General features: G+C 37.1%; 1 protein-coding gene across 3 annotated transcripts in view; it reads right to left on the reverse strand.

Annotated features, from left to right (window-relative positions):
- LOC140727819 (limbic system-associated membrane protein-like) overlaps positions 1-14,274 on the reverse strand; it is an 891,146-nt gene that overhangs the window by 353,242 nt on the left and 523,630 nt on the right. For all 3 annotated transcript variants that reach the window (XM_073045606.1, XM_073045605.1, XM_073045607.1), the window contains exon 3: positions 2,950-3,075. In XM_073045606.1, coding sequence (XP_072901707.1) covers positions 2,950-3,075 — 126 coding nt within the window. The remainder of the gene's footprint in view (positions 1-2,949; positions 3,076-14,274) is intronic.

Genomic DNA, 14,274 nt, shown 5'->3' on the forward strand with positions numbered 1-14,274 from the left:
ATCTCTTGCTCCACATTTCTACTGCTGCTACTGGTTGGCTGGATAATAGCTGCACTGCCTGTTCATGACTTCTTATTCTTCTGTTTTCTGAATTCTCTCATTTCCAGTCTGTGGTTCCAAGAGTATCATGACTGAGTTTAAAGCTTATCCTATGACTCTGTGCTTATGGGTATTCAGATTGTTTGTCACCTTGCTGCCATGCATTTCATGATATGAGGTTAGAAATTATGAATGAATCATATACAATTGATAAATTTTTATTTGGAAGTTAAACATTCAGAAGTTAGTTAATTATGAAGTACTTCATGTTTCGTCCCTCGCTATTCAATAATACAGTAAATAATTTATTTGTGTGTGATATTTTTAAGAAGTTACTCTGTGTAATATATATGGTTGAAACCAACCATAAGAAGTATTTTGAACCATAAATGTTGTCAGAGAATTTTGGCTATTTTGTTCTGAATAAATTGTAGGGTTTTTTTAATATAAAATAATTTAATAGGTTTGAGCATGACAGACTCTTTGTCACACTGATGTACATACTTACACAATTACTGCAATTTTTCCCCATTTTAGAGTTCTTTAGATGTTAGCATTTGATAACTATATTTACATAGAAACATAGAAACCTACAGCACAAATCAGGCCCTTTGGCCCACAAAGCTGTGTCAAACCTGTCCCTACCTTGGAACTACCTAGGCTTTACCAATAACCCTCTATTTTTCTATGCTTTACCCATAGCCCTCTATTTTTCTAAGAGTCTCTTAAAAGACCCTATCATTTCTGCCTCCACCACTAGCACTGGCAGCCCAATCCACACACTCACCACTATCTGTGTAAAAAAATTAACCCTGACATTTCCTCTGTATCTACTTTCAAGCACATTAAAACTATGCCCTCTCATGCTAGCGATTTCAGCCCCAGGGAAAAGGCGTCACACCATCCACACCATCAATGCCTCTCATTATCTTGTACACCTCTATCAGGTCACCTCTGATCCTTCGTCACTCCAAGGAGAAAAGGCCAAGTTCACTCAAACTATTCTCATAAGGCATGCTCCCCAATCCAGATAACATCCTTGTAAGTCTCCTCTGCAACTTTTCTATGGTTTCCACGTCCTCCCTGTAGTGAGGCGACCAGAATTGAGCACAGAATTGACTCCAAATGGGGTTTGACCGGGGTCCTATATAGCTGCAACATTACCTCTCGGCTCTTAAACTCAATCCCATGATTGATGAAGGCCAATGCACCGTATGCCTTCTTAACCACAGAGTCAACCTGTGTAGCAGTTTTGAGTGTCCTATGGACTTGGACCCCAAGATCAAGTCTCACTGATCATCCGCACTGCTAAGAGTCTTGCCATTAACGCTATATTCTGCCATCATATTTGGCCTACCAAAATCAACCACCTCACATCTATCTGGGTTGAACTCCATCTACCACTTCTCAGCCCACTTCTGCATCCTATCAATGTCCCATTGTAACCTCTGACAGCCCTCTACACTATCCACAATACCTCCAACCTTTGTGTCATCAGCAAACCTACTAGCCCATCCCTCCAGTTCCTCATCCAGATCATTGATAAAAATCACAAAGAGTAGAGGTCCCAGAACAGATCACCGTGACACACCACTGGCCACCAGCCTCCATGCAAAATATGACCCATCTACAACCACCCTTTGCCTTCTGTGAGCAAGCAGTTCTGGATCCGTCAAAATTTTTAAAAAAATGTCATACTGAAATAAGAGCTACCACTTTGAAAAACAATTGCTCTGTGACCAAGAAGAACTGTATCATCCTGAGGAACTGTTTATTCTAGCGTATATTTTTTTTGTTAGTTGAAAGCTGAAATACTTGAATATGGCATGACTTACAGATTGCCAGGAATACCTTTGACAATTATTGTATACCATAACTTTCGTGTAATATCAATTAGTATTTTCAGAAAGGTACAGCATTTGTAATGTATAACATTTTCTGTCCATTATTCCTTGAACTTCAGAAAAAGAAACTTCAGCTATCAAAAGGAGCATATGAAGTATGTTATTCTGCTTACTTTAGCCTAGGATTTGTTTTCTTAACCTGATTAAATCACAATAGTTCTATGATCCACAATAGTTTGCTTACAAATTTTTTGTATGATTTTCAAAAATCTAACATGGTCTCAGTAGTTTGTCAGCAAAGATAATTGCATACATTTTGTGTGGCAAAATTATTTTTTGATATCAATTCTATGTCCATACTCTAATGTTGTTATGTTCTTTTCTGGACTTATTCAAAAGAGCTTAGATAGCTTCTTTCTAACCATTTTGTCTGTGTAACATGTTATCATTGGTTAACTCTTTTAAGTGTGAATATTTTCCGATGCATCCACATTGAGTGCTCCTTATAGAACTGAATGTCATACTCCAGATTTAAGTTAGATCAGCCTTTTTTTTTTACCCAAGTACATTGAATTCTACATGACTTATCCATTTATACCTTCTGTCTTTCAACCTTAGCCACTGGTAATTTTGCAGCCTAAGAAAGGCAAACCTGCTTCAGGCATTATTGACTACCTAACTGAGTTCTGAAGGGTGAGTACAACACACAAGTTCTATTACACTTAATATTTAGTCTCCACCAGCTGGGAGTGATATTCTAGGCACCACGCTTTGAATCAAACTGATAGATTTTGAACACATCTACTTTCAATTCATTATCCAGTTTGCAGATTCATTTTTGAAGATTATTTGCATTTTATGTTTTGGAAGTTGCATATAATTGGAATATGTTTACTCTTTAAAAGTTTGTATGCCTATGCTGTGCTCATGCATCCAACTTCGCAAACAATTCTGGTCAAACTTCAAGCATTTCAGAGAGGCCGATACAACAGTATTTTTTGCATAAATTAATTGTTTTGACAAAATAGTCAAGATTTTGGTCAGAAATGATAAACATTACTCTTACCTGAAGGGGAAATGTGTCTCCAATTTATGACAGGCTCTGGTCTTCCATTAGCTAAGCACACAAGAGTGACATTGCTGCCTTCATTGACGGTGATATTAGAAGAGATGTTGTAGATCTTTGGTGGAACTGTAGAGAAAAGCATATTGAAACCGTAAAACAAATTTATAATATGTCTCTTTTTATTACCTCATATTAGCTTTACTGTCAGCCTACATTTTATACTATAAATATTTGTAACAAATAGGTTGTCTGATTGTTTTCATATCTAATTTTAAAATTAATTTGTTCTGCATATTTCAAAACATATTAATAAACTAAATGCAAATTTTCACTTTCAAATAGTGTTCTAATTTACATTAAATTCCACTATACAACTAAAAGTTGAAGACACAATCAGACAGCAAGAAATCCAATTAAATCAGCTTTCAAGTCAAGTCAAGTCAAGTCTCTTTTATTGTCATTTCGACCATAACTGCTGGTACAGTACATAGTAAAAACGAGACAATGAATTTCAGGACCATGGTGTTACATGACACAGTACAAAAACTAGACTGAACTACGTAAAAAAAACAACACAGAGAAAGCTACACTAGACTACAGACCTACACAGGACTACATAAAGTGCACAAAAACAGTGCAGGCATTACAATAAATAATAAACAAGACAATAGGACAAGGTGTCAGTCCAGGCTTCGGGTATTGAGGAGTCTGATAGCTTGGGGGAAGAATCTTTTGTCTGCCAAGACTCAAATGTTTAAATCGTTGTCAAATATCATAGACTTTTAGAAAAGTGATACAGAAATTGAAAGAATAGTTTTGTTTTAATTAGCAAAATGGAAAGTAAAATCTGCTTTTAGCAGAGTAGGATATCCAGTGATTTCTAGAAAAAAATCACATCATTTTGGAAATTCTCCTGACAAGTCTTCCTGTCATGAATCATGCAGGCTCAGATGTTTCATCTCCTTTGTCACACCCTCAAGGAATAATTCAATTTCTGTGCAACAACATTACACTCTTTTCAAAAGTGCCCTTAGAAAATGGCTGTTGTTATTCGCAGCTAGGCTCCTGTTCAAATGACCAGGTTTCTATAATACCATGACAAGTGCAATCAATTTCCTTTAAATTCAACACAATCATCTCAATGGCAAAGGGGGAAAGTCCAGATCAAAGGACATTAAAGTATTAATTTTGTACAGCTGCCTAGTTTTGAGATTTTGGCAAACTATGGAGAACTTGTAATGCCAATATTCATGCACTGTGGAATATAGCATAAAGAATGACCAGTATTATCCATGCTAATAGATCTGGTAGTTATAAAACTTGATTATATACTTTATTATTTTTCTAAGAAACCATTTTAGTTTTCCATAGCAATATGCTAAAGACCACAATCCCTCACACATTGTTAAAAAAGCAACAAATTATTTGATAAAAGAAAACTTGACATAAAAATAGCGTGGATCTGAATTTTCAAGATACCTGTTAGGAATTCTGCAAAGCTACGCTTGAACGTGTAGCTCAGCACAACTCAAATGACATCTATAAATTTGCTGATGACACTAGTGTTATTTGTAGAATTTCAGATGGCAATAGGGAGGTGCTTATGAGTGAGATAGATCATCTGGTTGTGAGGCATTGCAAAAACAACTTTGCACTTGATGTCAGTAAGACCAAGGAATTATGGAAGGAAATGTCGGGAGAACAAACACCAGATCTCATCCAGTTATCACAGTAGGCAAGGTGAGCAGCTTCAAGTTCCTGGGTATCAACATCTTCGAAGATCTATTCTGGGCCCAAAATATTGATGCAATCATGATGATGGTACACAACCAATGTGACTTCATCGGGGGTTTGAGATATGGAGTGTCACCAAAGACATTACCAAATTTCTGCACATGTACTTTAGATCATAAAACCATAAGACATAAGAGCAGAATTAAGCCATTTGGCCATTGAGTCTACTCTGGCATTTCATCATGGCTGATCCATTTCCTTCTCATCCCTATTGTCTTGCCATAATCTTTCATGTCCTGACTAATCAAGAACCTACCAACCTTTGCCTTAAATATACCCAATGAACTGACCTACATAGCTGTCTGTGGCAATGAAGTCCACCGATTTACCACCATCTGGCTAATGAAACTTGTCCTCATCTCTGTTTTAAATGGACATCGTTCAGTTCTGAGGTTATGCCCTCTGATCCTAGACTCCCCTACTATAGGAAACATACACTCCATATCCACTCTATCTAGGCGTTTCAAGATTCAATAGCTTTTAGTGAGATCCCCCTCAATCTTCTGTACAGGCCTGGAGCCATCAAAAGCTCCTCCTAAGTTATCTCTTTCATTCCTGGGATTATTCACATAAAACCTCCTTTGGACCCTCTTCAATGCCAGTGTACCTTAGAAATAAGGGCCCCAAAACTGCTCGCAATGCTCCAAGTGCGGTCTGACCAATGTTTTATAAAGCTTGAGCATTACATCCTTGCTTTTGTATTCTAGCCCTCTTGAAATGAATGCTAACATTGCATTTGCCTTCCTTACCATTGACTCAACCTGCAAGCTGACCTTTAGAGAATTGTACAGGAGGACTTCCAAGTCCCTTTGCATCTCTGGTTTTTGAATTTTCTCCCCATTTAGAAAATACTCCAAGCCTTTATTCCTTTTATCAAAGAGCAAGACCAGGCTTTTCCTTTTACTGTACTCCATCTGTCACTTATTTTTCTTTTTCAATTTTTTTATTAATATCTACATATTGAAAATAACAAATATTGTTACATGATTATTGGGATTACATTGCTAATAGTTAACATACATGAATATATACTCAATTGGTACAAGGGAATTAAGTCTTCCAAAATCGTACAAAACACAAATAAGATGTACACCTGTCACTTCTTTGCCTTTTTCCCAATCAGTCCAAGTCTTTGCAGACACCCTTCTTTCTCAACACTGCCTGCCCCTCCACCTATATTCGCATCATCTGCAAACTTGGCCACAATGCCATCAATTTCTTCATCCAAATTTTTGACACGGTATGTAAAAGAAGTAGTCCCAACATCGACCCCACTGGTACACTACTAGCCACTGGCAGATAATCAGAAAAGGCCCACTTTAGAGAGCATTTTAACTGGTTGCACCACTGTATGGTAAGGGGACTTCAATAAACAGGATCAAAGAAGACTGCAGAGGGTTGTAAACTCAGCCATCTATATTACAGGCATGAGCCACCATGTCACTGAGGACATCTTCAAAATGCAGCTCTCACCATGTGGGACATGCCCTCTTTTCATTACCATCAGGAATATGATGAAATATGTTTATGAAATATGAAATATGATGATAAAAATGCTCAATGTTTCAGCAACAGCTTCTTCCCCTTCACCATCAGATTTCTGAACAGTCCATAATCACAATACCTTATTATTCCCCTTTTACATTATATATTTATTTTATTTTGTAACTTAGAGCGGTATTTTTAGTATTGTACTGTACTGCTGCCACAAAACAACGTATTTCATGAGAAATAGCTCTAATAAACTTGATCTGATACTTAATGGAATTAATGTGAAATAACTCACAAGGCACTGGAGACCCATCTCGAATGGGGCAGCAGGTGTCATACTGGGGCCAGTGGGTGGTAATTATAACACATCTCTATTCCGTATGACACACATCTGTGTCCTCATGATGTATGAATTTTAAATTGTCAAACCTTCCTGAATGAATGAACAAGCCATGAATAAAACCAAAACATATTTCTGAACTGCAGATCTTCAGGAGGAAGATTAAGTCTGGTGGAATAAAACTGAGAGAATGAGAAACTAACTATTGAAATAAATGATAAAAGTCAATGAATGATATTAGGTACAGAGACCCTCTTATTACAGCCATTTGGATAACGGAAATTCACTTTACACAATTCATAAATCACAACCCAAATATCCGAGATACAGAATAACATGTGTGCTTGGGTAATTTATGTGAACAGAACAGGAAATAAACAAACACAAAAATTACCTCTATTTAAGTTTGCTGAATTCCATCAGTCGGGTCATTCACCCAATTTCAAGCATGAAAATTACTTTGAAATTTAGTCCTGCAGTGATTATATTTTCAGTTGCTTAGAGGATCTTTATTATTACCAATAATTATGTGCTGATAATTCTTTCAAAAATGGAAAATGGTTGTGGAATCTCCTCTGGAAAATGAAATATAGATGTACAAAACCATTATGATGATACAGCTCACCAACTATATTTCTCATTCTATTTAATAAATTTCAGAATCCTGCATACTGTTAATTATTAAGAGAGAATATAATGGACTAAATTATATTTTTAACTTACTGTTGTAATAAATCATACTGGATGCTTATGAAACTGATACCAACTTCTATTGGCATGGCAGCACAGTATTGTAAATTCAATGATTAATTCTGCCATTTGTCCTCAATCATTTCTTTAATAGAATAATAAGACTATTCTGTAAGGTGCACTTGGTTGTTCATTTGAGACCTTTACTTAAGATAGATAGTTGGAGCTTATTGCAAAGAGAATTTATGAAACCAGGATATTATCTGAGGGGAAATAAGATTATTTACTGCAGTTGTTGAATTAAAATTCAGTCATGTGTTCAATTATTTGTCCAATCATACTTAGTCCTTCATAGGTGACAGAAACCTGTGAGCTGATGGTGGAATGGGTGAGAAGATGGGTGAAAGTGTCGTGTGAGACAGAGAACTGATGTGAGTGGCAAAAACTGTAAGAGATAATAGCCCTCCATTTGCACAGCAGTACCAGCATCATGGCTAACGCAAATTACAGTATTCAGTAGGGCCCTGTAGGAATTCCTAAAGGTAAAATAGCAGAGCCAAACATTCAGGTAAATTACCATTTCACTAATGGGAAATTACATCTTTCTTGACATATAGATATAGAAACTTAATACCATTGAATCTCAATGGCTGTCTCAATGTGATTCACCTCCTAATTCCCCAAACTCTATCCTTCATCTACAAAGTACAAATCAGAAGTCTGAATGAAATACTTGCATTACATGATTATATGAATTAAGATGGTCAACACTGTACAGGACATAGTAGCCTACCCAATAGTTACCCGATCCACAACCATTTACTCACACCGCTGCTGATGCACAACGGCAGCTGTTTATACCACCTAAAGAATGCACTGCATCAACTCCTTAGGCAGCAACTCCCAAACCCTGTCCTCTACCAGCTAGCAGGTAGAGACAAGGTAGAGGTAGGACAAGGTCAACAAAAGCACAGTAATGTCGGCACCAGTAAGACAGCTTCCAAGCCAGACACCATCTTAATGTGGAAATATATTGCCATTCATTTAGTATTACTCACGCAAAAACATGGGACTCCATCTCCAAGCAATATGGGTACAACCACACCTCAAGGATTACAGCAGTTCAAAGAGGCACCATAAATGCATCTTTTTCTAGGGAAACTAGGGATGGCAATTATGGCTTCCTCAGCCCATGAAACCTTCATGCCTTAAATGAATTAAAATATTTTCACTAGAGATTTAGGAGAGTATAGAGGCTGTGAATTGATCCATCTTTTAATATTCAGTTCAGGTATCAGCATGCTGGGATATTCTACCCTAGCATCAAAAAGAACCAGCGAGTCTGTTACTGACAGTAGGCCGGAATAGGAAAAATAGACACACACTTGAACCTCAAGAAATACTTTCTTGATAACAAGGGGACTACATAGCTCCTCAATGTATTATTTTCAATCATAAGTAAGAATGCAAGTTGATTCAACTTGAATGGATTTTTGACTTTGTTGACAAGTTTGAATCAACAAAACTATCAAAATAAAGTAAAGTAGTAATAGATTTACAAGCACCATGTGTAGGAGCAACAATATTAAGGTCAGCCATGCAACCTTACTAAAGAAGCTAGCAAGATGTCATCAGCCTCATTTGTTATTGAGGAGTGATCCTATTTCAAAAGCCAATGAGGAATGCTTCAGATGGAAAAATTGCAGTCAAAGCTCCATTCACAATAACATCTTATTCAACTTGTTGCAAAATAAAAGGGAAGGGAAGCCATAATTTTGAAAACCATTGTGAGTCTTGATGGAGAAATCTCAGAATGATCAGTCTGGATGGTGGACTGAGATCAATATAAATAGTTAAAGAAGCTATCAAAGAAACTCTGGCAAGTAATTAAGGAAATCAATTAAAGATTTAGCTCGTCAATAAATTCTGACTGTTGAGGCATTTATACACTGCACTAAAAGCTGAAGGTAGATAGCTTATTCCAGGTGAATATTAAGAGCATGAATCGATAACATCTGGATTTACAGTACTGGCATGCAATATTACTATGATCCATGGCTGTTTTAGATTACTCAAGGGAAGCTACAAATTCATTTTGGCTCATAACTTGTTAAACACATCTCAGATATTAAGATTTCATTGCAGACCTCTATTTGAAACATTTTATGTGAAATACTAAATGATTCAAAGCTCAGTTCCCAACTGAGTTTCTTTAAAAGTCACTTCCTCTTCAGTGTACGCTGTCAGAGTGCAAGAGATGACACAATTTAAGCAAACTGCACATTCACTGGAAAGGAAGAAAGCCACAATATGGCATAAACTGTTCCAAACAATTGATCTTATTAGCACTGTCATGTGTTAATATAAAAAGCCAAAACATTTGGTGTTTATTTTCACAAAGCATCAGTCTGCTGCAATATGGATTAACAGAAACTTCAAAAAATGATTAGCAGGTCAAGTAGCATTGGCTGAAAGAGAAACTGAATTAACATGACCAAAGAAGAAAAAAAAGGGCTCTATTCCTGTTTCCATGGACGCTGCCCGACCTGCAGGGTCCAGCATTTTCTGTTCTTGTTTCAGATTCACTGCATTACATTTTTTATACTTAGTGTGATTTCTTCTTATTTTTACCACTTAAAAGGGCAAAGCTACAATATTGTATTTGATTGCTGTTCATAACTGTCTCAACTTCATCGCATGTTTCCTATTGAATTCTTCAGTTTTTCTGCTATGCATTCTAAGGAGGTAAACACCCTTCCTTCATTGTGCAAATTATTTTCAAATATATTTGACAGTTCATAGTGAATATTCTGTGTATTTTTAATGCCTATGCTTTCTTTTTTCACCGAAAAATAAGAGTTTCATGCTGACATGGAAATGAACCTTTCTAAAGAAGAGAGAAACACTATTGTTCCATGAAATCAGTGGAACAATGCTTCCATATAGGACCAGCAGAATGAGCAGGAGATGATCAGACACATGTCAGCTCTTTATTCTCAAGCCACCTAGGGTAGGGTAATTTTTGTTTTCAGGTCTAATTTTTGCAGACACCTGTTCTCATGCCAGAAAGATTACTAAACACAAGAGATACTGCAGATGTTGGAAATCTTGAGCAACACACACAAAATGCTGGAGGAACTCAGCAAGTCTGCAGTATCAGTGGAGGGGAATAAATGGTTGATGTTTGGGGTTGAGATCCTCTAACAGGACCAGAAAGATTACTGCTACTTTTCATCCCTACCTCTAGTAAGTAGACTTAATGAGCTATGACTGTTGCAGTTCAGGGAGTGGTCCTTTGCCCTCAGCACTGCAGGCCAATATAATCTCATGTAAAGAGCTATAACTAAATTTTGACTTTAATCCTTGGTGATAGCTGTATAGGTAACCCAGAGTATTTTAATCAATGTTCCCAGACCTTACAGCTCTCTATCTGAGATTAGGAGATCACTCAACAACTAGATGACAAACAAAGCTACCAGTCATCGTGCTGCTCAAAGTGCTGTCATTTTGCTGGACTGGCAAGATAAACAGAATGCCTTTTGTTCATTCAGTTGGTTTATTTCTGTGGAAATTTGGCTGCCCAGTGAGAATGGTGACAACCAGAACATCCAGGCTATTGGGACAGCACATCCATGAGCCATATTTTTAACAGCTCATTGAAGACCAGGTGACCATCAACAGCACAGGTCTCTTGCCGTATCCCAAAAATATCCCACTTGGGATTGACATAAAGAAGCATAGAAAGGGTAAACAGCCTGAAGCTTCTTCCCCGAGGAGCAATGTCAATTATCAAAGGACATGCTTCTAAGATGGAAGGGAGCAAAGTTTAAAGGAGATGTGCAGATCAAGTAGCGTTTTTTTTTGACATAGTGAATCGTAGATGCCTGGAATGGACTGTTAGAGGGAGTGGCGGTGCCTGGAATGAGCTGTCGGGGGAGTGATGTAAAAGCAGATAAATTAATGTTGTTTAAGATGCTGTTAGATACATGAATTAGCAGGGAATGGAGGAATAAAAACATCATGTATAGGAAGAAGCGAATTAGTTTAATTCAACATCATCCTTTGCATAGATGTTATGGGCTGAAAGACCAGTCCAGTGCTGGACTGTTCAATTTTCTTCATAGAACTCTTGGCATTTCCCATTTTCAGCTTTGGTCACTCCTTAAGATTACAGAATGAGAGAAGGACATTTTACCTATTGGGCAGTGTCACGATTTTTTAAAGAGCTGTGCAATTTATTCCATTCACTTGTCTTTTTCTCACGGCCCGTCAAATGCCATTTATCAAAATCCTCTTTGAAAACTAATATCGAATGTGATTTCACCATTCCTGTAACACGTGACCTATGTAATGATGGGGTGGCATCGTTTTCAGAGTTGCACCTTTGTGACCAGATGCTCTCTGTGCACATATCTCTATTCAAGGCGGAACATCCCACAGTTCCACTGTCTGCCCTAGGGAGAAATCTCCTGTCGAAATAATAAGGAGAGCACATTAAGAGAAATGCTGCTTTATACAATGCAAGCACTTCTACAAAGGAAGAAACGTTAGCTTAAATCACAGCCATCCTCTATTACCTCAGTATGTGAATTAAAGAAAATAGGTAATGCATTTCATATCATAGCAATTCACTTCATAAAATAAATCCTCTTTTCAGCTTATGATTCTTTTGTCAATGTGTTCTCTGATAACCAACTTTTTGCCTCTGGAAGTAGTTTTTTTTTTGTCGTATCAGAACTAGTCATGCTGATAAGCATCACTATCAGATATCCCAGATCCACTTGGCTCCTCTACTCCAAGGATAACCATCAACACCATTCTCATACCTCCACCATCAAGCTACCATCTTCAATCCCTGGAACCAGAATTGCAGCCCACCCCTGCACTCTCCTCAGTGATTCCTTCCTAGATATCCTCTCTAGAAGGTGTGGTGCCTGGAAGCAATTATTAAACTCAAGCTAAGATTGAACCAGGATCTTACAAGTGCTCAAATTACTCTACTCACTTTACACCAAGGACTGTGTGGTTACATAGAGCTCTAACACCATAGACAAGTTTGCTGATGACAGTACTGGTGTGAACTGTACCAAAGGTGGTAGTGAATCAGCATACAGGAAGGAGATTGAAAATTTGGCTGAATGCTGTATAACAACCTCTCACTCAGCTTCTATAAGATCAAGGACCTAATTGTGGACTTCAGGAGAAGGAAACCAGAGGCCCGTGAGCCAGTAATCTTTGGAGGATCGGAAGTGGAGAGGGTCTGTAACTTTAAATTCCTGAGTGTCACTAACTGGACACATCACATAAATATAATTGAGAAGAAAGCACAACAGCACCTTTACTTCCTTAGGAGTCTGCGGAGATTCTGCATGTCATCTAAACCCTCGGCAAACTTCTATTGATGTGTGGTAGAAACTGTGCTGACTGGCTCCATTATGGCTTGGTATGGGAACACCAATGTCTTTGAGTGGAAAATCCTTCAAAGGATGGTGGATTCAGCACAGTAAATCACGGGCCAAGTCCTGCAAACCATTGAGCACATCTACATGAAACTTTGCCGTAGAAAAGCAGCATCCATCATCAAAGAGCCTCACCACCCAGGCCATACTCTTTTCTCACAGCTGCCATCAGGTAGAAAGTACAAGTGCCTCAGGACAATACCAACAGGTTCAAGAACAGTTACTACTCCTCAAAAGGGGATAGCTACACTCATTCTACTTCTGATGTTCCCATAATTAATGATTTCAATTGAAGGACTCTTTATCTTGTTATTTCATGCTTGATATTTATTGCTATTTATTTATATTTGGATTTGCATAGTTTGGTGTCCATCAATCCTGTTTACAATTACTGTTCTATAGATTTGCTAAGTTTGCCTGCAGAGAAAGAATCTCAGTGTTGTATGTGGTAGCATGTATGTACTCTGATAATAAATTTTATTTTGAACTTTAAACTTTGATCATCTTCCACACTGTTATGCACTTTGCAGCAATTGATTAAACCAATATTTCATTAATACTTATCAACATTATCAAATTGTTATGCCCATGTGTATGTTGTACACAACTTGTGTATTTGTGTATTTCTCTAATGCATTGGACTGAAATCTTATATTAATCTCAAGATTTAGTACATTCCCATTGACGATCTGTTTGCTTATATGACCAATATATTCCAATTGTTAAAATGTATATTACAAAATATAGAAGTTTAGGTGAAAACTGCAGAACATTGATAAATGTAACTGGATTCTCAATTTTGCATTCTGTGATTGAATCATATATATTGCAGTTTTACTTAGTGTGAAGAGAACAAAACTGAATTTTTATGAAGAGCTGCTTCTACCACACAATAAGCCAACCAACAGTATGCAACTGACTTCTGACCATATTAAAAAGAGAGACTCTGAAAGCTAGTGTCCAGTGGTGGGAAACATGATCCTCACCCTATCTGTTCATAGCTCTTGGCCATCTGAAATTAAAGCATGTTTCCTATTCACAGATATTTCTTAAAAACCCTCTGGATCAAACTAAAAACCATCTCTGACCTGTGGTTGCATCTCATGTAACTTAATCTAATGCTTTGGCTCCCATCAGTTCAATATTTGAAATTTTGTAATCATGCCACACATCATTCACTGAAATGAATTTTGTTGACTTAACAGGAATGTATGAAGCATTGTTACAAAAAGCAATAAATTCTATAATATTTTGCCATAATTTAAGTTTCATTAAATTTCTGATCTTAATTTTGTGGAAAAAATGATTATAAGTATAATTTTGAATTTGAATTTGAAAACATTTGAAGGGAACATTGGGATTTATGTGGGACATTGATTTTTACCTATTTATTTCTTCATATGGTGTAGATATCACTAGCAATGTTGGCAAACATAACCCCCATACAGATTCTAGAACCACATTTAAACTTTACAAGGAAAAGAGGATTTACAAGGTAGCTTACAAAAGACTCTATCAGGTAAAAGAGAAGGATAACAGGTATTGGAACCT

The sequence above is a fragment of the Hemitrygon akajei genome, chromosome 5, assembly GCF_048418815.1.
Source record: "Hemitrygon akajei chromosome 5, sHemAka1.3, whole genome shotgun sequence".
In the NCBI taxonomy this organism is placed as follows: domain Eukaryota; kingdom Metazoa; phylum Chordata; class Chondrichthyes; order Myliobatiformes; family Dasyatidae; genus Hemitrygon; species Hemitrygon akajei.